The following is a 26,081-nucleotide window of genomic DNA, read 5'->3' as shown; positions in this document are numbered from 1 at the left end:
CAATTTATGCGGATTTTTTTCACGCGAGCCTCTTTTTTACGCAGTAAATTAGAACACTATTTACGCGATAGTTTTTACACGCTATCTCAATTTACGCAGTCTGAATTTAATAACAGCGAATAAAATATACTTTTGTTTTCTAAAATGTCATTATTATTATTTCTTTTGTTACGCTATGTGAAATAAATATGTATTTCTGAAACTTATTTCAGCCTTTCTTTCCAATATTTTGTTTTCTCTTGTATCGACACACTCTATTTACGCGATTTTCGTTCGCGTAAAACGAACCCAAGTGGAACGGATTTTCGTGTAAATCGAGGGTCCGGTGTATATCTGAGAAAGAAGAGATTCTATAACGAAACGTAGGTCAAACGTATAAAATAAAATTTTTCATTTGAGATTTTTTCATAGAGAAAATTCTTGATTGAATGTGGATTGTACAATCATCAGGCAGTTATTCTGTGTAGAGAAAGCAAATCAAAAGAATAGAATAATATGTTCTTAAAAGTTTGTTCAAAGTTGGTTGATTAGTGCCCGAACACCTTGAAACTCAATTTTTTTAAAAACGAGGTTTTAGCTAATAAAATCGCATTTTATGTTTGAATGTGTTTACGGATTATCGTAATATTCAACTGATCTCCGGTCTAGAAGGAAATCGTGACTTAATAGACATTTTGTAAGTGCTATCGATCATAAGAATATTTCTAACAAGATTAATTCGAAGTTATGACTCAGAAGTAACTGGAAATAAAACATTTCCTGTAAACAAATTTTGCTAAATATTATTCAATTTTTCAATTACCGTTTCCAGAAATTCTTGAAATTTACTAGTAAACAACAAGTGATAGTGAAAGTTCTACCAATTTTATATTGCAATTAATATTGATAGTTATTGTTACTTTAATAAAACTCCTAATAAGAGGAATCGGTTTCTGTTTATTAATTATATGACAAACTATGAACTTGTATAGTATTTTATTAATAAACCGAATTACTTGACAGCTTTAAATTGTTTATAAGCAATGAACCAAAGTGTTACATGTAATTTAAATTTGAGAAACTAGGTTTACTTCACAGTATAATCAGGTGAATGTACGCATTTATACGCGTGATCAAAGACGATGGCGTCATTGAAGAATCATGAAATGTGCGTTTGCTCATCCAGTTTACACAGCTTTCAATGTTGACGCACAACTTCCGTTCAACCAACTATCGTTGAAGGGAATGCTAATGATGATGGATAGGCAGCATGTTTCTTTTTTCTTCTTTGTAAGCTGATTCAAAAAATAGTTTAAGGTAGACGGATCTACACTTGAGAATTGGTTACTGAACCACACAAGCTTTTGAAAGTATATCACAATCGTGTGTGTTTCTAAGTAACCCCATAGACTGATTACTTTAATATTCAAATTGAAAAGTTAAAAACATGTAAACACAGAACAGTTAACTTAGCGGATCAAATAATTGTTCCTGATTATAACAATAATAGCATGATTCGTTTCAACATTTCACTCCATTTCCAAATTACAAGTTTACCTTCATTAACGTTAATTTAAATTACATTTATACGGTGCAAAGTAAGATAATAACATTGCAGAAGCAAGGAAAAAGGTTTAATCAATAAAACAGTAAGAGAACACTTTCACCTTTGCGCAGCAGCGATGGTGACAGTTTATCATCTTAACATCGCTGATCCTCAGACTACGTTCGTTCCCAAAAGAATCCCGCGCCCTTAGACAAGGGGATGACAACGAAGGGATAGCGGTTGCTCCCGATGACACGGAAGGTGAATTTGGGCATCGAGTTCACGGGGGAGGAATGAAAAATGGAGGTACGAAACGGAATCGCGGGGAAGTTGACGCATTGCGGCGGGGAAATATGGGTCGTTTCCGATTATGTTGGATGTGCACGGGTACAGCCGAATCCGACGGCGAGTGAGAGTGACGCCGCGCAGCGGCTCATACATCTCCTGTATAACTAATGCCCGCATATATCAGCCATTCGTCTCCCTTGTATATATTTTTAGCGATACGATGTGTATCTGCGCACGCCTCACCTTCGCGTTTTCCATTTAAGCGTCATCCGTGCCCGGTGTTACCTGGCGGCTGCAATCGTTTGCCCGAATCTTGTATCTGAAACGTGTCTATCGCTTTTCCGCGGATTTATTGGATACGAAATGAATACCGGTAGGTATTTGAAGGAACGGGAAATCATTTGTTGCGGGCTACGTTTACGACCGCCGGACGCAATAACGACGTGTTTTGAAATGTCCACATTTATCAGGCGTGCCTTGATGGACATCCGGCGGTTGATTGTTGTGGACGGTCTGCATTTTCATGGAATCCGTATAACGGAATCTCCTCTATTCGCCAATGTGAGACATTATTTTTATTAGTTGCTCGATTTGTCATCGATTTCAGTATTTCCAGCATTTTTCAAACTTCTCTTGGTACGTAAATAGATCTCTTTCTTTCTCAAAGTTGTTATTTCACTTCTTGAAGTTTTTCTTTCCACTGTCGCGGAAAGTGTATGCTTGCTGGCGTACGTTTCAGTCATCAAAATTAAGCTGACAATCAGAAGGAACAAGGGAATGCAGAGTAACATGGGAACACGTCAAAATACGAGAAAAAGTAAATGTGAAGGAATTGGAGTGAATTATTAATAATTCAAAATTGTCCACGATTAGGACATGTTGCTAAAATAATAAGAAGGTAATAATTGACACACCATATAATAGTCAGACACCTATTCTGTAATAAATTGCACACATATTGTGTGAAAGCACATAAATCTTCTGGCTTTTTGAAGTCCAAGAAATCATATAAACGTCAACTGCAAATTGACTAAATTGTGTAAGACTCAATTGACTAATTGAGTAAATTGTTAAGGAAAGAGAGAGATTGTGGTTTCTTAAATTACTGATACAGAAGCACACAAGTTCACTGTGAATGTCAATATGTATGACGTACCGCAATTATCTCGTTCGTAAGTGCCCGCAATGTCATAGATACGCACTACGATTATTCCGTTAGCAAATATTCGTCTACATTGCATGTACAATTTGCTGAATTGTCCCATTCACAAGTGTTGACTCTGCGTTCTATGAAGTAAATATAAACGGGACTGTTGATAAATTTTCAAATATAATCAAATTAAGAACTATTGAATTATTGAATTATTGATTATGGACTATTCATTATTGAATTAGATACAATTTTCATATCTGAAGACTGCGATGTTACATCATTTGTAACAACAGAAGTCTTTACGTAACCAATTAAAATTATAGTATAGTATTTTATTAAGAATGTATTCTGGTGTAAACCAGCGAGAGAATTTATTCTTTTATATTTTCTTTTCAATTTTTGTATCATTAAAAATTCTCTTCCGTAACAAATTTTCAAGTCTATGCATAAATGTAATTTTAGAATATTTTTACTCTAAAATTTATGCTTCCACTTTAATGATTCAGAGAGTGTTGTTCTTATGTTTTACACGAAACAGTCGATGTTTATTACAAAACTGTGGTATATAAATATTCTAAAATTTGATAAAGAATTATGGATTGGAATATTAATAGAAAAATTCAGGAATATGAAGTAAAAGTAAGTGAAAATTGATACTAATAATAATACTATCTGAACAAAGAAACTAAGAATAATAGGCATTAAAATTGTACTATTATTCTCAAAGTTTAAGGGAAACTTGTCATCGTTTACCATGTAGCATTATTTGAATTACACATCAAATATTATATTAAATATTAAATATCTTTATTTACCAACAATCTATATATACAAACTATTTATATTAAAATTTTCTGGGACGTTATACAAATTTGTGATTACTGCAGTTCACTGCAAGTCAAAAATATATTGATGGAGACATATGACTGTTTATTATACAAAAGATTATAAAACTGTTACATAAAATTATTATAAAAGCGTATTCTTACATTATATATTGCTATATACCTTTTATATTTTTGCTAAAAAATATTTTTAGTAAATATTAAAGACTTCTATATTTATAAACTTTTAACTCATTGAATTTTAAATTGTAACATTTACATTTCCTGAATCTAAAGAATAAATGATTATTATCAAGACATTCCAAAGCGATATTTTCTATTTTCTCTTACACCTAAAAAATTGTTTAATGCAACTTTCGAAAAGTAGCTCCTAATCCTTTTTCATCAATAATAAACATAATATCTACTACAAAATATAACAATAAAAAAATACGGACACAGCAGTATCTAATCACATCAACACGTCCGGTTCACATTAGTTCCACAAGTTCCACGTAGTAGTTCTAAATCAATTTTCATACTCAGAAGAGTTCACTAAAACTTACACCGAGTTACAACGTGCCGCCCCCAAAACGTCCACTTTTCCAAGATGTCCCGACAACTCGGACGCCTTAAACGTAAACAAATAATTAACAGTCATTAAACAGACCAGCCAAAGTCGTGGCCGAGACGACGAGTCGCCAGTTATGAAACTCCGTGGAACGGCGGTAAAGAGAAGGATCGTAAAAACTCGACAAACGTCTCCTATAATTAGTCACAGTCGGACGCGGACGGCCGGCAGGGGGGTGGACAGGGGAAGAAAAGCTTCGCTTTACTTTCGCGGTAGGTGGTCCGACTGCGACGGACGAATGCCGAAGAACGTCAAGAGGGCATCACGCTTGTTAGCAGGACCGACTTCCAGCGGCTAATTGGTATTCCTCCGGCGAGAAGTGTCAGCCTTTGACTGATTCTATTTCGAGTAGGTTGCGGTCTTCCGAGAGCGGCTGGCTCTGTTTACATTCTGGAGGGAATCTTAAGGCGGGAAAGTGGCTGACCAGTGCCGCTGAACAATTGCCAGCTTCACCGTAGAGGCTTGAGATCTTCTCAGACCGGTTTCGCCCAGGGATTTTCAAGCGGGTCTCCGTCTAATCGGTCAGCAGCATCGTTGTCCTGACGCCTCGCAAACTCCTCTGCCCCGAGAGCTGTCGTGAAACGGGTTGTCCCTTCTTTTAAAATGCTCTTTCCTATTTCATCCCTCGTTCTCTCATCTTTTCCCGTTCACCGATGTCTGCGCGTCTCCTTCCTCCTCCTCCTTCTCCTTCTTCTCCTCTTCTTCTCCATTTTTCCGTCTCCGTTGCGCCTCTTCACGCACAACCGTGATGGCACATTCATTTTTAACGTGTCGAGACTTCGCATTTTCTCGAGTGGTTTTCAGACTCCTTCAGCACGGATATGCGCGAACGTTCACCTCGGACCGAATAGAGGAGCGCGCGACGAACAAACGCAGAAGCTGGTCTGGTGACGTTATATCCAACTCGGTTGTCTCGACGCGCCATCCATCTCGGTAAGCTGTCGCCGTAATCACCTTTAGCCTTCCCGTTCCCGTTACTATTGAACGTTTCGTTATGCTTATCCTTTCGCGCCGCGACGTGGACGGAGACGCCGTTTAAAAAGCAGGCAGCGGATCATCGATTAGTTCCTCAGCTGTTACAGGTGTACGTTTGTCAAACTTCCAGGACAGGTGAAAGTTTCTTTTGATGCATGCTGCGTGGGTGTCTTTAGAATACCTTCCGGCATTATTCAACGAACGGTCACCTTTTTCAGCTTCTTAACATTGTATAGGCGACTCTTGCGGAGTTTTATGGGCCTAATCGAATGTAAGATACTGTTTTCTTGTCATCGTTTTCATTGTTTTGAGACATTTAATTATGAACAAGAAATTAGAGATTTTGAATGGGAAACATTATTTTTATGTAAATTGTGAAAAGAACACGAATAAAATGATGTATATTTTTCTGTTAAAAATGTACCTTAATTGGAATTTGTTGTTAGTATTTAAAATTCATTACAGCAATATAAATCACATCTATTCTCGGTATTCAACTATATTTATTCTATCAATGTGTTCGATGTAAATCATACTTCCTCTTCTTATGTATTTTTATGAAATAAACGTACAGTTTTCTGTATTCTTTTTGAATGTGAAAAGAAAAAAAAAGTTACAATTCTCTAAATAAAGTGTTACTTTTCTTATGTTATTTAATTATTGTTATGGATCCCAAACATCGAAGAACTTCTCGTTAATTTTGATGTGCCGAGAAGTGAAAAGCAAAAATTGAATTTGAAAGAACTGCGAAACGATTACTAGAACCTGATAGGCGGTATTCTCTTGCCGGAATAATTACTCTGCATTATAGCACAATAACTGAAATTACTAAATCGCGCAGTTTAGAGTTTTCTGTTCAAGTAATTGGAATGACTGGATGCATACAAGACTGTCTGCCATTCAGACTGTTTATTACAGAGACAATGGAGCGTGCATCAATCTTGCAGCTTGAATAAATTACGCGAAGGTGTTGATAATCATGATGCTGTGTGGCAACGTGTATTCCCACATTATCTCTAGTATAGATTGTTTATGCATCACTTGCCTATGCACTAATTTATCAGCACTTTGTGTCAATAGCCTTTTGTTCAAGAAGACAACTATAGCAGACTCACTAGATAGTGGAAATTGCATGGAACGTGTATTATGCATTACTCGCTTCTATTGCTACCGTGTGCTATAAATGGAAAGTTTAAACTCTATTAATATAAAAGAAATTAATCTAGAATCTATAAATGGAGGAAAAAATAAAATTAGTTTTAATTATATTATGGCATAACTGTTTGAAATATGTTTGTAGTATAGAATATAACTTATACTATATTATATTAACTTACATTATTTAAAGATATCGGCCAAAATAATTGTGCAATTATTGCATTAGGACTAACCTGACAATGAAGACTTCAAGACAGAAAACTTTAAATAGTGTTTCTATTTATTCAATTTCACGAAGGTATGAATTTAAATAATTATTCAAGTAACTTTAATACATTGCTTCTGGTCCTTTTTGTATTATATGTATTAACAGTTTTAGTTAGAATGAATTATCAAATATTCTGTTTGTATTTAAAGTTGTATTAGTACATTAGTACATTTTTTTCTAATGCAGTAACTAATTCGGAATGAAAAATAAAGTATCGTTTTAGTTGCATTTATGATACGTTCCTACGTACATTTATTGTAGATAATTAATAGATATTAATTAATTTTATATATTGTTTTTATTTGATTAATATGCAATACACTACAGTTTACTGACTGATTTTTACCTAACCTTTTCAATTTCTGTGGAGAAGTATTATTAATTTATGTTTCTCGATACTAGTTCGTTTAATTTTAATATATTCATTTTAATAGTAATAAACTCATGGTTATAATTATAAAAAACATTTGTATTAGATCATCTCATAAATAGTAAGGTTTTTTATATTTATTTTACTAATTTAATAAATTACTAATTTATACATTATAATTACTTGAAAAAAAGTTTCTGTTTATCTTTATTTTTAAAAATGAAAAAAATTTTTTAAACTGCAGTATTCACGAAATGACCCACTAAACACGCAGTAAAAAAATTATACGATCTTTAACTCAATTTGCCGTCAGACAATAACATTTGTACCTTACTATTGCAATACAATCAATAAAAATACAGGAACATATTTATATGGAAATTATTTTCATATCAATTATATAATAGAAAGCAGTTTATAAAGAAAATCATTGAAAATATTGAAGTGAGCGATTTCAAGTAACGCTCGCTGTAAATATGTTAGTCCCTGGAGTAGAAGAACTAAAATAGACTTCACAGAAATATTATGCATATTAAAATAGTCATATTTAACAACAGAAAGAAATATAGAATTCGTAAAAGATAAAAAATAATTGATCCCTGATACTAAAGGCGTATTCCTGGATTTAAATTTCGTTGAACGTTTTCCTACATGAAAGCAGCTGAAATGTGCTGACATGCGCCGTAACGCGGTTACAATTTCTACTTTTGCATTTTCCATTCAACAGCTTAACGAATCGTTGCTTCCGAATGGGAAGTTAAATGTTTATATAGCCGAAACTCGCGCAACAAGCGAGTGCACGTTTATTCGTCGGTGGGAATCGCAAGTGTCGGGAGATTCGTAGAGGATGTCGCAGAAGCCTGCAGTGTGTAACGGTGGCGTTCAACAGGTTGACGTTGCACGATAAAAACTCTCGAACAGTTGATACTTCTTCAAACATCAGTCCGAACATTAGATAAGAACATCGTCGCCGACAATTACAGCATGGTTGGGATAATTGAATGCTCGAAGCTCAAGCCAGTCGTGAGATTCAGTTGCAAAAGAGAATTTGATAGGAAACGTCCATCATGTGATGAATGATGTACGACTATAGAATCGGTTTAATTGTTTTTATCTAATTTAATTCAGTTGATAATTCATAAATTCTTAAGAAAAAGAACCATAATATACAAATATATAAACATAATCTATAAATCGATAAGGTATTAACTGAAGAAGTCTCGGAAAGTGTGTCCTCGTACACTTGAATAATATTTATAACAAATTTTTGGAAAGAATTCAAGATGCTAATGTTCATTTACAACTTTTCTGTGATTAATTTGTGAACGATATCATGGATTAAATGGATATTTCTGTAGTTACACCATCTGTAAACCTATACAATTCGCTGTAACCAGACTTTTAAATGATAAGACCAATATTCGTTTTAATATTACCAATTTCTTAATAGAGAAAACGTAAAACATTATAAAAAAATCATTTGCTTGGAAATTATAGTGGTTATTGTGGTAAAACTAAAAAGGAGATAATATCTCACGAATATGTCGGTCAATTATACAAAATCAAATGTGTGATGTTGATCGATATCTACAGTTGAATAGATAAATCTGCCGGTTATTTTTATTTTCCACTTGTAAATATTGTATTTCTTGTTTGTATGTATTTATTATCTTTTAGATTTCAGTTCGCAGAAAACGAGACTGACACAATAGTAACAAATGGGTTTAATCTTTATTGTATCTCAACTTTATTATTTACATCTAATTAATGCCTTGACATTTTGTTAATGAAAACTAATTTGTCCTACACAATTTTTATTACATTAATAAAGCATTAGAAATAAATAGTCAAAGAATTATGATGGGAATAAGGTGTTCAGATTAATCTATTGATTAATGAAAGGAGGAAACAAAAAGAGAACAAATATCTTGATTAATAGGATTTCACTTTTATTCACTTTCTGAAAATTGTCTTGAATATGCACGAATTTTTATAGACATTCTCAGTCTGTCAGCAGATAATGACTGTTGAAATTTGAAAAACAAGTGATGATTCGTTTCTTGACGCAATGCAGTTAAAACTTTGACATGGCGGAAGTGATCGACTTCACATGAAAAACGATTTTCCAGGACCCTTCGCGATCTCGTCAATGATAATTCGATGGTCATCATCGAGCTGCTGAATAAACGAGCGAATGAAGGCTTGGTCGGGAGAAAATTGATGAAAAGTGACAAGAAACGATATTTGTTCGCAATTTTGAACACAATATTTATCAGCAAGGCTGGCCAGGACGAGAAAGGAAATACACGATGGGTAAGCGAAGAATAATTTTCGCCTTTTTCAATGAATATTTAACTCCGGTATGTCATGAGATATAATCTGTGTCAAATTGAGTATAGGTTAATACTCATATGCTGGGGGTCAGGTTTTAATTGTTTATCGTTAATACGCTTCGACATATATCGTGAAATTGAAAATCTGCTTTTTGTGATAAATGAGTCGAAAGTGATTTTTCAAACAATAATAATGCATAAGTGACAGGTTATATCTGAAGAATTTAATGTTTTAAAGAAGTGATTTTAGTAGATATCAAAAATATTCAGAATCAGACCTTATTTAGACCATCATCTTATTATTAATTATGTTTACACAATTATGGATGTTATTGTTTTACATCTGTTTCGTTTTCACTGCCTCTGATAAGGTCGATCACTGATATTCTAATTCTGTTACCAAAAATAAAGTACTATACTGGTTTCAAATGACACTTACGTCGGTTGATCTGTTGGTTTGTAGTATTTCGAAAATCTTATTCTAGAATATTGTAGAATTTCAAACTCACCTGTAACAGAAAAAAAAACATAAATATTAACTCATAAATATTCGAAGGTTTTATTAAAGATTAATATTGTTCACAAGATTAATTTTTATATTCCGCTATTTGAAATTATAAAAACGGTTTACATAAAAAAAGTCAATATAATAAGATACTACGTTTTTAAGATAACATTCAGAATATATTATCATAAGGTATTTTCTTCAAAATTATTAGAATTACTTAAGTTTGAATATTTACATTTTTGTATACATATATAGGACCTATTATATATTCCTTCGTGTATATTGTATTACTTAATACGCATTAAGATGTCCACTGGTAACTAGCAATCATGAAAACATACGTTTAATCGAAGAAATGAATAAACAATTTCTTTTTATCAATACTAAGCAGACAGAAATGCCATGTAATGCTTACACTGCAGATTCTTATAGTTCCAAACTTTTTCAAACATAATTAGAAAAGTAGAATTGCAATAGAAAATGCAGTTGCTTAGAAAACATTATAAAAAGTACTACAATTTGGATATTTTATAATTCGTTCCGTATCGTATGCATTCTGTGCAATTTTGTACTTTCACGGTTCGTATAAATGCATAAAAATCCGCAGCCTGGCAACAATCATACAACTATCAGTTCAATTCCGCACACTTGGGACACGTGTTATTTGTTCATTTCACAGAATTACAGATTGTGAGATTCCTGTTTGCGATAATGCTGTGCATCGCAAATATGATCATCTACGGCCTGAAAGTCAACATAGCTACGGCCATCGTTGGCATGGTTAAGGCAAAGGCGAACGGCACACATACAGGGGATGCGTCAAATGAATGTGGATTCGAGGTTCCTGAAGGTTCGCACGTGGACATTGATGGTCCCTTTGACTGGACCCCGACGCAACAGGGTTTGGTAGTGAGCATATACTTCGCCGGATACCTCACAGGAATGTTTCCAGCTGGATATTTTGCAGATCGGTAAGTTATAATCGGACTGTGTGTATTAGCCAAAAGTTTTAGCTGAATGTCACGTACTATTTTTCAAATCATGAATGTCACTTTTAATAGCCACCTTCATATTTAGCAATTTATTTTTAGATAGCTGCAATAATCATAAAGAATGATCAATTTTAGTCAAAACAATACGTATGTTATTTTAATCATAAAATGTTATAGAATCATGTTAACAGTAACCATCATAAAGTAAGACAATGCTGAGAATGCGTTAAGGAAAGCCCTTCAAATTTATGAAGAAGATTGTTGTAAAAATAGTTTGATGCTTTAACTATTAAATGTTATAATTTTTATTCTTAGAGGAACAACACTTTTATTGCAATTTGAAGCATCTATAGTTTATATGCTTCATGATACATACGTGTCCATACTTTTGCATGGGAACGAAATATTTCAACATTCCTGTTCCTTTAAATATAAATATCTGTAGAAAGCACGGAAATCAAATAATAAATGTGGTGATATTATGTTGTTTAATTTATTTGAAGAAATATAACAATTCTCTACAAAACCTTGTTCATCCGCGTTATTAAATATAAATGATCATAAAAAGAAATGGTACAATTATTTTTCTACATTTTTTAAAGTTCTAGAGTTCATTTTCAATATTTTTCAACATATTTATGAGTTTTATAAATGCAGAAATTTTACAGCTCAGTTAGGCTAAAGATAATACATCTCTACGACATATCACTCACTTATTAAGAACTTACAAACGTGATTTTCTTTCTTATCAAGCGATTACAGTATAGGCTTATCGAAGATCTTGAAAGAACATTATATAAGATTTCGACATAAGATCTTCATGCAAAGCTTCCCCACTGTTTTTTGGAATTACTTTTAAATTACTTGAATATCATAAATATCAGAATATTTAACACAAATTATGCATTAGCTCGGTTAACATAATTTCAAATGTTTAGATTAAATGATGTTGATAACTTCAAACACATGAAATTCTAAAGAACAAAATATAATAAAAGTAATAACAATTTAAAAATACCAATGACTGAAATTGCAAACATTAACATTTAACATTTTACAAATATTGCTACTAACAATTTTAATCCTGCTTAATTTTCATTTCTATTCTGTGACTGGTGGATAATGCGTGTGCACATTCTTGTCATACGAGAAAAGCTTTCCCATGTTTGCTTTTCAATGCTTCTCATAGCAACAAAGTTCATTATAAAATATTTGAATTATTATTTTCAAGTAAAATTATACGATTTTTCTCATATGAATAAAAACGAAACAATTAGGAATTTCAGTTCAAATAAAACATACTACGATAATATGGTTTAGTAGCTAACACGTTACCATTGTAATATTATAGAATAAAATTCAGGATCCTACTCAGAAGATCATCAATAAAAACGATTTTGCATATTAATATCTTGCAGCTTCAATACGAAAAACATTTTACTGATCTGCGTGTTGGGGAACGCCATTTTAACCATATTGGTGCCAGTAGCCGCTCAAGAGCTGATTGTGCTCTACATCGTGAGATTCCTCACGGGCCTGGTGAGCTCGGCGAATCTTCCGTTAGTGAATGTGCTCGTCGGCAAATGGGTCGTTTACGAAGAAAAGTCCATGTGGGTCGGAATCATTTATGCCGGAACGTCACTGGGCACCGTAATATCCATCTTCACATCCGGAATGATATTAGACGCGTTGGGATGGGAGGCGGTCTTCTACATCCACGGCACGCTGCCATTAATTTGGTGCGTAGTCTTTTACTTATTTTTCGCCGACAGCCCGGAATTGCAGAAGTACATCACCGAGAAAGAAAGGCAACTGATTACAACCGCGTACGGTCATAGAAGTCCTAAATCAACGTCAATGAAAATACCGTGGAAACAGATATTCACATCAGTGCCGTTCCTGTCTTTACTATTCACCAACACATTCGGTAACTTCTGCTGGTACTTTTTGCTCACGCAGCTACCTCTGTATATGAACAAAATACTCAGATTTGACATTAAGTCGGTAAGTACCTTTTTGAACGTTTCATTAACGTGTTCACTGTGAACGTCACATGTTCGTGACAGTCACATTGCTACATTTTATATAAAGAAAATTATATTAACGTTGCAATTATTGTTATTTATATTAATGAAATACGAGTAAATAAGTTCATTGTATTCAGGAACTCAATAAAACTTCTTAGTTTTATTTGTTCAGTATTTCTGTTAGAAGATTTGTTGAGTTTAACAAAATACTGCAATTAAAAAGATAGTTATAGAAACAGTTGCTTTTTCCATGGAAACACGTGGATATAGTTTGGCAAAGAACCTTTGTCCGTGGAAATTTAGTGCGTCCATGTTAGAGTGTTAGTTACTAATAATAAATTAATTTAAACTCAGCTGGTAAATATTAAGAAGCTCTTTAACACCTTGTCCTGTGATTTATTTTTTAACTGTGATCGAACGAATTAAATTACGAAAGTAAATTTAAATTCAAAATAATTGAGTAATATTTATATTTTTTAAATTCTATTCGAAATTTTCGTCACAAGTTTGATACAATATTGTAGCATAAAGTAAATGATTAGGCATGATAGGACAAATACCTGTACGAATATTTTCACACGACTTTGTTTTCGATCGAGAGTTTAACTGTCAACCGTTTGAGACTATTTGTGAATGTTCCGAAGATAGTATATTCGAATGCTTGCGAACATTCGGGTATAGAATAGAATGTTCGAATTTTATAGGTAATAAACCAATGAAGTTTTTTGTGACGAAACATTCTAAGACGACGTGAATGAGAAACGGCGTTGTATGGATGTAATAGCGTTTCCAGAATTGTTGCTGCTTGAGTTTATTTTTTTCGCATATTGGTTTATATTTTAGATATCTCCGAACACTAATCCTATTCTATAGTTGCGTTGCTCACATTAAATAACGCAGTTAAGAATCAAAAGGAATACCTTTATAATTGGTCTATTTTATTTCCTAAAATACTTTCCTGTTCACGTTAATGAACTTTCATTCATATACATAGGAATATATAATATATATGTACATATACGTATAATGCTTATATGTTTGTTATAGTATGAAGGATAAAATCAGTGACTTTTAATTTTATTTCATCATACAGAATGCTACTCTCAGTAGTTTACCATATTTAATTAATGCAATCACCAATCCACTATTGGGAAAAGCACTGGACTGGGGCAGACAAAATAAATACTGGTCGCAAACTACTGCTCGAAAGATTGCTGTGTTCATAAGTGAGTTATATCTATTACTATCATATAATGCAGATGTTTCCATTATTATTTAATATTATGATGCAGTATGACGAGTATACTACAATAGTGTCATACGACATTAAAGTATGTGTAGAATTTTGTAGTTAATTTTATTTGAAATGAAGGATGTCTTTTCTTATGCGTTATAAGTACAGTGTCCACACAGCAGGCTAGTTGGAGAAGTTTTCTGTTAATTAAAACATAAATTCTACATAAAAGTTTATTAAAAGAACGAAAGTCATTGCATAAATCGTTACTTAAAACAATAAACAAAAACACTTGTTTAAAATTTTCTATCTTCATTTGTTAATATCTCGAGTGTATATTAATATAATTTAAATCTGTTTTGTAGGTTGCATTCCACCAAGTTTACTCCTAATCATCGTCATGTACATTGGTTGCGATAGCGTAGGTTCCACAGTACTGTTGATTCTAAGTATCGTACTGTGCGGTGCAATTTTCATGGGTCACCTTTGCAATCAGAATGATCTAGCGCCAAATTATGCAGGAATTTTAATGGGAATAACAAATACACCGGGAACAATTTCTGCATTTATCTTGCCAGCATTGGTGGGTGCTTTTATGGAGAATGGGGTCAGTAAAGAATTATTTTAATTCTTTAATTCACATTCCTGTGATATTGAGTAAGACAAAAATAAACTAATGAAATGGAATTTTGATTCACATTCAAAAGAATTTTCAGTTCGTTTTTTTAAATAAGAGACTACCGATGTTTCACAGCAGAGAAACGTAATAAGTAGTATATTTGCTTTAAATTGTTATACACTTTAAACTTTATATGATAGAATTAATTACTCATTTATAAGGTATCACTAATGTTTATGATATTTGTGGAAATCTATTATAATGATTCAGTTTCAATACTAATGCTGTATATTATTAATGTCAAAGCTATAGTTACAGTAATCATATTATGTACAAGGTGTTCGATTATTTGTAATACATATTCCAAGTTTTGATTATACGGAGTAAAATAAAACGTAAATTAACGCGATAAGATATTACGGGTGTAGCATTATTTTCAATTTATTTACGGTTAAACGACATGTTTAATAAGAGATCAGAGTTGACAGGGAATTTAGCAGTTATATAAATGCTAATGCAATTTTAAAATGCATACGTGGAATAATAATGCAAGACTATGTATTAAACACTAACACTGTTTCACATTCTGTGAAATATTTTATTTGAGTTTAATTCATTTTATCGAGGAAGTGTAATTAGTATTGAAAGGAAATTAATTATCTTCAAATACCCTTAATCCTTGAACACGTAATTATAAAAAGTCGTTACTGGACGCACCTTTAAAAAGAATCGCCAGTTTTTCTAATTTCGATACCATATATGTGAAAATATGTATTTATTGATTCTTTATTTGTGTATTACAAAATTCTGTAAAATTAATTACTTTATCGAAAATACAGTCTCGCATAGAGTAATCCACGGATTAGTGTGCATTGAATGAAGGCTGATTGCCTGCTCTAATCCGTAAACTGTAACGATCAGATAACCATTTCCAATAATTATTAATATCGATTGATATTATGCTCGCGATTATAATTTTATTTTTTTTCTAATCTAGCACACTATGGCACGATGGCGATACATCTTCTGGATTAATATTATCGCACAACTGTTAGCATTTGTTGTATTTGTTCTCACCGGTTCAGGAGAAATTCAAGAATGGAATAATCCACCCGATGTAACAAGAAATGAATGAATTAAATTTTACTAGTCACTCGTATCTTTTTGTATTCATTTTATCTTGGCGACAATAGAGTAGAGAGAGAGAGAGAGAGAGAGAGAGAGAGAGAGAGAGACATTGATGCCACATTCTTCAGAAAAGATTTGTTAAACGTATATCTGCATTTTATTTCAAATTTGATAAGAAACTTATTTTAAAAGCAACCAACAATTTTTACAACTCTGTCAATAATAATATGGTTCAGTTGTAAATTTAGAAAATTATCTATGATTTATTTCTAATTTAGCTCTTTGATCTCAACTGAAATTTTAATGATTCTTTTGAATGTTGTACGGCTAAACTATTATTCAAATTTGCCTAAAAAAGGAGAGATTTTTCATTTCATCACGAAGAATGATCCAACGTAGATTCATTAAACATTGTAACAGTCGTCATGGTTATAAATAATTAGGCCCGACAGTCGGTCTGGTGGTTGTAAAGATCTTTTGAGTGTTATATGCATGATATACAAAGATACCGCCAATAGTCTGCAGTAATTAGAGCCCCGAGACCACCCGTAATGATGGCCGACCAATTAAGGGCCACCTGGTACAAAAATCCGTCTTATCCCAATTAGATCGCGGCGTTGGCAACTAGCAGTCCGCAAAACGTACACGACTAAGGGAAAAGGATGGACCGGCGATGTTAACAGGGAATATTTATGGCTCCTAAAATATTACGTTTGTAATCTATTCTCGGACTACAGCAGTCCGTTTTTGGTGTGTTTTGCGCTCAAAATCAGACGATTAGTAACTCGCCTCTCGTTTCAAACACTTTTGTAATTGATAGTTAATTAATTTGAACCTAAGACTATAAACATGAAACTGCAAGACATCAATGAAATAGTCAGAAATGTTATTATCTTTATAAGAATAGTTTATTATGTTGTTTGTTCTAGAATACCTTACAGATTTATCATACGTACGGTTTTCCTTGTACTAACGTATAACACTTGTAATATAATCATTTTTAAGCTACAATAACCATGATCTGATTACATGCTCGTCTGATTACACGTGCTACTTTAATGTTGAACAAAGCATTACCTTGTCATCTCCCTTATTTTACAATTTTCTATTCGACTGAAAGAAATGTAGCAATGTATAGAATCCGATATTAGATCGTTCTCAAAAGTGTGAAAATAGACGAAAGTGTAAAAGTTAAAGTAAAACCCATGTAGTAATACTTAAACTGTAGTTTAAAATAAGCTCTGACATTTCATCCTATCTTTCCGTCTGTTCTTTTTATTGATATGTATGATCACGTTCTTAAAAAATCGCAAATATTCTATTATCTTTTCCATAATAGGTTATTTCAACTTTGTCTTATATAATTGGTATTCCAGAAGACAGTATTCTATTTAAAAGGTTAACACGTTGAATGCCATGGGGGTCATCGGTGACCCCCGGCCAAATTCAGTTACTGCAATTTTCTCAATTAAACGACGATTATTTGTAAACATTTCTATATTGTAAATAATGCTACCTAATGCGGTGACATTCAGCAAAACAAACCTGCGATAATAACAACGCAATTCAATGAAATAATTTAATATTGTATCTTTTTCATTTTGCATATTTTCCAGCTTAAAATTGTGCGGTATTCAACGTGTTAGCGACATCTTCCTAAACAAAGCTGAACTTGGCTTTGTCTCCCCGTTTCCGCGAAAGCTGCTGAATATTATGATTTTTCCGTCGCCGTTCTTGACGATGGCTGCGACGCTGGCGTCCCTGGCTTCCGTCTGGAACGTCATGCGAGCTCTTATTAAAGGTGGCGATTTATTGCTAGTAATAACGGTGTGGTCTGGTGCCGCTCGACGGCGAATGTCTCCCGAAGGTTTCCTAGGGGAATGGAATAACGGTGTCGGAGGGTTCAAGGTACCTAAGGCCGAATCTACACTTGGACCTCGGACATCCAATGTTCACTACTATCTTTAATATTTTTGTACGCGGACGAATGGTAAAAGGTTCAACGCAGAAATGTTAGCTGGGCATTCGTATATATGGACGATTCTAACCCTCTTCCAGTAATGGGGACCTTATATGGCTTTTTCACAGTCGATCTTTATAACTTTTATATAGTTTTGTATAATTTTATAGTTGATTTTTCATTGTTGACTCCTGTAAAAATCTGAAAACATTCTGACACACTTACACTTACTAATTTAGTAAATATACAAATGCAACTTTAGCCAAATCTTCATATGGTCGAGTCGCAGTAAAATTACGAAGACATGAGATTTTCGATAGGCCTTTAACCTTCTCTCTGTGTAAACATTTTAACGTTCATCGTGTGCAAAAGTGTAATTGTACCCCATACATTTTTAGTACAAAATGTAAAAAAAAATTTGGCTGCATAAGTATCTACTACTACATTCAAATTCATCTGTTTCAATGAAATCTGTTCAAATGTTATATGAAACGTATTATATGTAGCATTCCTGATAAAATTTCGGAAATTTTACATTTATGGACTTTTTATTTACGCTTTTTATGTTTAGAGAGAAGGTTAACGATTCTCATTGTCGGTAGAGGGTTAATAGAACCGATTGTGAGCCAAATGGCGTCTCTTGAGTATTTTTTGCGAAGAAATGAAGATAAAATTTTAAATGTTGTTTATGTACTGTTTATTACTCAACATATTTGGCTTCAGTGTGTAATTTTTGTTTTGAAGATAGATTTTTGAATCTCACTCTAAGTACGTACAAAATTATTTTTTATTTTCATATTTCAACATTCTCGAAACATTCTCGAAACTTTTTGATTCACTCTCATATGTTTATCAAAATATCCATCATCAACGAATAATATTTACTTATATAAAATAATTATTATTAATTATATTGAATAATATAAAATTATACATATTAAAATAAAATTTTATAATTCAAATAAAATCAAATATAAATTTAGCTGCATGCTGTGCAGGTAATTAATATTTCCGTAGAAATGTGTAGTACGTAAAAAAATTCTTCGACAGCGATTATGATTCGAATAATTCTGCAATTGTTATAGTCCAGGTTGAGAAAAATCAGTTAGCTTTGAAATATAATAAGCTCAAAGGATTCAGATGAAATTATTAACTAACGTAAATTGGACCGAAACTCATGAAAATTGATATAATTTAAAAGGAGGAATAACGTTTTCTTATTATAATAGGCCTTTGTCGACTTTTTTATAATCATACACTACTGTATTATGAAGCTACTGGGAGTCGACAGGGGTATCTCTCTAATCTATTTTTCTCTTATTCGTCTGGCATTTTTCTCTCATTATTAGCAACAGCGAATAATGCGGTTTGGATAATGATGTGATGATAAGGAGATCGATAAAACGTGATTACAAAGGGAGAGTAGTATAAAATATTGAATTGTCATAGGTTTCACCAACTTCTTCGTAATCGCGTTAATAAGTGAAATGGAATAAATGATCTCGAAATCCGACTCACTGCTCTTTATATTCACGACATCACTGATAAAGGGTACAATTATAGAGAGATAATTACGTATCATATCGAATGAGAATGTGAAAGCAGTTATCACCACTGATGGAAAGGTAAAATATTAATTCAAACTGAATTATTGAAACTATTGTACCGTACTATTGTAAGATTAAACACACATACTTTATATATTTGCTAATTCTACAACTTTACATAGTACTTAATTTTACATAAATGTAAAAAAAAAGTAATACTTCAATATTTCATTAATCATGAATAAGACTATCTCATAATTTTAGCCAACAGTGTACAATATTAAATTATGATTCTCTAGTTACATTTTCAGTATGTATTCTTTAATATTTCTTAATATTTTTAAATTACATTAATTTCTTATTTAATTTATATGCTACATGGAACCGTGTCTTTTAACTAAACAAATTTCTAAATGATCAAGGTGTTGTATTCTCTGTTGAAGTATTTCGGAACACGGTAATCATTTCCTTATTGATTGGATATTAATTATAGTATAATATTTATTAATTAACCGAATAAACTTCATACAATTCATAACTACAATAAATAATTGAAAACAAAGAAGACAGGATATAGTGTATACATAAATAATTAAAATGTGAAATACTTTCGTTATTCATTTACATATATAAAAACAGTTATTAGAAAGTTAATTTAATATTAAAAAAGTATTCATACTAGGCAAAATTTCATCCATGCGAAAGTCGATACACTAGCAAGTCTTGACATTTTGTTAGCGAGTCGTATGAGTTGACGCCACTTGAACCGTCAGAGAACTCGACTGTAACGAGCTTCAGGATTGATTAACCGTGGCGTGGAGCAACCGAGTCTACTTTTGCCGGGTCTAAGCAAACGAGTCGACGTCTTGGTAAGGGATTAACAGATCTCCCTTAATTACGGTTGATTAATAGCTTCTTCGACGGATTGTTTGGTGACGGGAAAGTCTCCGAAGTGGTGATTTTTTACTGGAATTTTTTATTGACTAATTTTAGATATTCAGGATGTACTTTGAGAATGTGATTTATTTACTTTTCTTCGTGGAAAAGCAAAATTAATCATCTATTATTTTTTTACTTTCTATTTCAAAGATTTTTGTGAGTAAACCCATCCCGTTCAATTATAATTCACCAGTATACAACACGAATCATAACAACTATATAGCTGTTACTATTATTATAATTCAAATGTTATCACAGGTAAGTCATCATAAGTCAACATTTGTAATATTTTTAACAGAAAAATAGTACTTTTTTCATTTTATTTCAAAGCGAACGAATAATATTCATACTTCTACATTTATATAGTTCGAAACTTTTGTAGAAAGATAGAATTGATATTTTAATTCAAGCAGTTAAAAGTCATAAAGGTTTTCATTTTACTATTATGTATTTAAATGTATAATATTTCAGTATTACAAAACAATATTCAGGTATTGCAAAACAACTCGATAATGTAAGTACTCATAAAATTCTGTTTTAAGGTACATACATACCTGTGTATGTGTGTATGTACGTTTTCGATTGAATTTTGTTCTCTTTAAAGTCATTGTTGTTTACTTATGATTTTACGAAAACATACAAGTCAAAGAATTTGACGTTTCTTCTTGGGTTTATTTAAATGGGGAAAATACATTTATGATGGATAATAATAATTTAACTGTTACCACAATGTAATATTCAGCAAGTAAATTTTGCCTTCGCGTAGTAAAAATGTTATTAGAATCGTTTCGCACCAGAGAAAGGGAATATCGATTGCACTTTCGACAGTCTGCGCACAGAGAAATCTAGGCCAGTGTTATCAAAGGGTGAATTGGATGGGTAGAGAAACTGAAAATGCAGTTGCTGACGGTCAGGCCAGTTTCCTCGGAACTTTTCCACAGTAAATCCCTTTTAGTCGTTAGGCTGAGCTATTAAGGTCTCAACATACCACGTGTCTGTACTCTACTTGAGTGTCTTCTACCTCTACATGATTTTGTTTATATTCTCACATAAATATTAGCTCCTTTTACTAAAATTACTTTCTTGTTGCAATGTACGATAAAATATCTGATACAATTTATTATTAAGTATTTTAAATCTTAAATGAAATTTATTCGTAGTTATTTAAATTTCAATCTACTTAATATATAATTTTATATGATACTTCTACATAATTTTCAAAATATTTAAAATAACCCGTAGGGATACATATACAGACAAAGATACCTATAACCAGTAGATTAATCATTTTATTCCGGTCAACTTTGTGCAATGTTTAACTCTTTGCGATCGTATGTCTGCTCTCAGACACCAAAGCTCCTTCACTGTTCCAGGCATATACAGTCTAATGTTTATGTTAAATGAAACTTTATTATTGTATGAAATTTGTCTAAATTTTTAAGAAAATAATACATTTCATTTATCATTTTAATTTAGTTTAATGTAATTTTAATATTTTAATATTTTGTTTCATTACGTTGTTATCGTTCACACATACGTATACAATTAATACTACCACAAAGGGTTCAATTACAATAATTTTCAAAATAATCTACGTAAGGATAGTGGGTATATGGTTAGTAACTTACTAATTAATTGTAAGTCAAGAAGAAATTAATTGAAGTTTAATTACACGTAATTTTGATTGTTGTTTTTCGTAAAAAATTCTGATAATGTTGTAATACTTCTGTCCAGTTAACAATGTTATAACTATATATTATATATTAAAATGTTATCGCACTTTATCATCTGGTAAAACACTGAATTTTATTTTACCAAAAAAGCAAAAAAAACGCACAGTTCGTTACAAACATTGAAAGCAAATTTTACGATATTTAAGAAACACTTTATAAACAATCAAAGTGTGGTAACATTTGTTTGCAACACTCTGGAATCCAATTAATGCTTAAAGAAATATTTGTTCGTCTTTATCTCTCATTACATGATACATGGATTGTTACATAACATTAAAAATAGATAAACTAAAGGAAAGCAGAAATTGACAACATAGGATTAAGTATCTATAGTCTCTAAGCATAAATATGCTTAAAAATTACCAGGTGTCGGTAAAGGATAATAGGCTTTGCGGTTGATTTGCACGCTTTTAATATTTGATATAGATATTATTACTATTGATATTATAGATACTATTTAGCATTTTACAAATAAATACTGTTTATTCGGTTATTCTCGTATGACTGAAACTAGTATTTGTAGCGATAACCTAAATCGGTGCGCTTTGAAACTTTCGTAGATAATTTCGACTGAAGCCACTCAGCATCAATCCAGTGTATCATCACAATTTAATTCTTCATATTTGGGACATATTGCTACAGCAACTTCGCTCGTTAAAACAGATTTATACTTGAATACATTCAAATTATTTCTAGCTTTTCTAATGGACATTTATAATATTGCACCTATCATCCACAGAAATTTCGTGAAAAAGCTTGCTCGAATTTGTTAATAAAACTTTTAAAAACATTTATTATATTGTTGAAATTTTGTGGGAAAAGTCTATTTTGAATTTCTTTCTCAAATCAAAACCCACGTACATACCATTCGATAAACCTTTCGAAGAAAATCTTTTGTGCAAAATATTAAACCGCTATCCCTATGGTAGGGTAGTTACGAGGTGAAACTCAGTTTACTGTTTAAGTTTAATTTCTTTCATCCTGCTTTATAGAAAGTTCTGAAAAAAATTCGGAATATACGGTCCACTGGTCCTCATGCCTGTGAATTTTGTCAGAATTCTTTTTTGGAAAATTGATTTTTAAAAATCAGGAAAGTTTTGAAATGCTGAAATTGTAAATTTCATCCTGTAACTACCTTAGCAGTAGAGATAACGGCTTAATATTTTGCATACAAGGTTTTCTCCGAAAGATCTATTGAATATATACTCTGATCAATTTGGTTTGAGGGCACTTTTGCCATGTAAATTGACTATACCCTTTGTTTGAAATAATAGTTATTTCATATAATTTATTGCTTACAAAATTGTTTCCTTATAAATGTACTGCTAAAATAATCAGTAGTTCTACAGAAATATCATTAATGTTAAAAGGGTTAACCGATAATGCGGTATTTATACCACATAATAAGTATTATGCAACATAGCTGTGAAATTTTCAATTGATCTGCAAGGTACTGGGATCATTCCGATCAAAATGCGTTATAATTTCGTCGAATAATCAAACTCTGAGTCAGATTTACTCTATAATATTTCTAAAGTATTAATCTGCATCAATGTACGTAACCAAACTGACCGTTTGAAATTCTCAGGATGTCGTAACCCCTAAGGAGAATCAAGAAAAAACGATTACTATGCAATCCATGAAATTCCTAGAACGCAAATCGTTTGTAACGATTTTCAGATCGTTACAGCTACATTATCTCCTGACTCTCCCACGGCGTCGTCACACTTAAAGTGTCCTCAAGCAACCGTTCGCCCGTGAGCGTGAACTGGGCCATCGGGTACAGATTCATGAATTGTCAAAGTATTCCAGAGTATTTCTTCACGATCCGCGGAGAACCAGCTGGGGTAGCGAGAAAACGGAGAATGAGAAAAGGAGTGCAGAAGGTCGACTCGATTCTCAACATTCCACGGAATCCAGCGAAGAATTCGATATGCCGGGCTAGAGGACGCGATCCAGGACGAAAGCGGTACCGTGGCAAGGAATCTCGAAACTCGGTCACCTTATTTCCAATTGAGCGCCCCGGTGTACCCTTCGCCCGAGCAACCCCCTCTTTGCCCGACTCTTCCGTGACAAGTGAACTCGTAGACGTATTATGCGAACTTCCAGCAGATTAGTTGTCGCCTGGTTTAATATTTTATACGACGACGCCAGACCATTCTGGGATTTGGCTTCCTGTTCGAAACAAAAGGCCCGGGTTCCGTGCAAACACGCGTCTCCGCGGTCTATACGCTGCGCCGCCGGACTTCCTACAAAAGCGACCGACCCCGTCGGGGATTTCGGATACGCGGCGAGGGTTCAACGGGAGGAACGGTTTAATCGGCGCTCGTTGTTGCTGCATCGGATTTTGATTAGCGCCGGCCACGTCACGTTCGTTCGCTCGTTTGTTGACGGATGAAAAAATGCGTCACACGCGTCCACCCCCCTCGACTGTGTACATAACTTACGAGCGCGCGTCAAATATAAAATGCGTGGTTGGCCCAGCGCCGGCAGGTTGATTCTATCGGGTTGTTACGCGTGAAATGTGGACTGTTCCTTTTTTTTTTTGATTTTTCGAAGTCATTAGCGACCGGGCAAGGTCGGGGTTCGATGAATTTTTTATGTGGCTGGAGTTTCTGAATGTTTTATCTATTTTTTTGTCGGCGAACTTTTGATGACTGGCGTCATTTATGCATGACTTCGTTTAGTTGGGTGGTAGTGAGCGAGAATCATTTCGTGTTTTCAAATCTTTTGTATAGTATTTTTTAGTAATCGGGATTGAAAAATGTTCTATATATTACTTAATATTTCACTAGTGATTATTTAATATTTAGACATTTGAAGATCAATTATTAATAGCCAAGAATTTGTTAAGAAAATTTACGATAACGATAGGAATTATAATCGTGAAACGTCAAGTAGTTTCGTGTTACGTAATTCAATATTATTCTAAGAATTTTAGGTAAATTAAAATAATTCAATTACTTTGTGATATAATACAATTATTGAAAAGTGTATTAATAGGATTTCGATTAATAAAGTGTTCATATTGAACTCATACAATAATTGTATATATTTTTCAAGTTAATAAAATTCAGATAATAAGGCTAAATTTAAAATAACAGTGCTGTAAAAAACATATGTATAGTTTTGTAAGTATAGCATAAATATTTTTTCAAAAAATGTAGGTGTTAGGTGACAGATTTTAAAATAAAAGGTAAAACTGTCAAAGTATTCAATTGACCGTAATATGTCACACATCGAGAAAATCGAGATCTGTCTACTATGGACAAATAATACGTAGGGTGATTATTTATGCAACTGATGAACCGGTAAATACAAACGAAAAATACGGAACATCGCATACCATACGAAATGAACCAGAGTAAATGTTAATTATTGATTAATTAAAAATGTATATTTTTATGACATCTCGCATATACAGAATATTGCGCACAACATAAAAAATATATAAAAGAGTGAATCGCTGTACACAACGATCGTGTCATGCAAAAGCACAAAAAAAAATTATCAGAATATTCACTCAATAAATTAATCATAAAATGTATAAATTGAAAGTAACATGTTATATATTCTTCTATTTACACAGCTTTCAAATCAAGTTTTACCAATATAATTTAATATATATGCAGAGTGTTGTGTTCCACGGGAAAACAGAAATATCTCATAAATTCTTGGAAATGCGGAACAATTTATTGCTACGAAAAATATTTAATGTGGATGAAAACCGTTGTATAGTATAGTGTTATTCTTTTTTTGCACATGAAGGTACAGAGAAAATATCAAAAAGAATTACATTTTTTAAAATAGAATACTAATACACATTCTTATCGGTAACATGATGATACGGACTCAGATCTACAAGAGGA

The 26,081-nt window shown here is 32.6% G+C and overlaps 2 protein-coding genes across 8 annotated transcripts in view; one reads left to right on the top strand and one right to left on the bottom strand.

Annotated features, from left to right (window-relative positions):
• Ten-m (teneurin transmembrane protein Ten-m) overlaps nt 1-26,081 on the bottom strand; it is an 887,979-nt gene that overhangs the window by 700,312 nt on the left and 161,586 nt on the right. The window lies entirely within an intron of this gene.
• LOC116425318 (putative inorganic phosphate cotransporter) lies at nt 8,018-16,056 on the top strand. Of its 4 annotated transcripts, none has more exons than XM_031972881.2 (7): nt 8,018-8,273; nt 9,322-9,505; nt 10,713-11,004; nt 12,444-13,029; nt 14,146-14,278; nt 14,652-14,893; nt 15,903-16,056. In XM_031972881.2, the coding sequence occupies exons 2-7, from the start codon at nt 9,502-9,504 to the stop codon at nt 16,038-16,040; spliced, it is 1,395 nt and encodes a 464-aa protein (XP_031828741.1). In that variant the 5' UTR covers nt 8,018-8,273; nt 9,322-9,501; the 3' UTR covers nt 16,041-16,056. The 4 variants fall into 4 exon arrangements, with proteins under 4 accessions (XP_031828741.1, XP_031828743.1, XP_031828742.1 ...); XM_031972883.2 differs by having other exon boundaries at nt 9,267-9,505; XM_031972882.2 differs by having other exon boundaries at nt 9,199-9,505.

The sequence above is a fragment of the Nomia melanderi genome, chromosome 4, assembly GCF_051020985.1.
Source record: "Nomia melanderi isolate GNS246 chromosome 4, iyNomMela1, whole genome shotgun sequence".
Taxonomy (NCBI): Eukaryota; Metazoa; Arthropoda; class Insecta; order Hymenoptera; family Halictidae; genus Nomia; species Nomia melanderi.
Note: the sequence above shows the minus strand (reverse complement) of the source record. Positions and strands in the feature narration are given on the sequence as shown.

Bases quoted from the DNA above. Each gene is read 5' to 3' on its own strand.
- LOC116425318 (XM_031972881.2), top strand. The intron at 11,005-12,443 runs GTAAGTTATAAT...AATATCTTGCAG, and splicing joins GCTGGATATTTTGCAGATCG to CTTCAATACGAAAAACATTT. The intron at 14,894-15,902 runs GTCAGTAAAGAA...TTTCTAATCTAG, and splicing joins GTGCTTTTATGGAGAATGGG to CACACTATGGCACGATGGCG.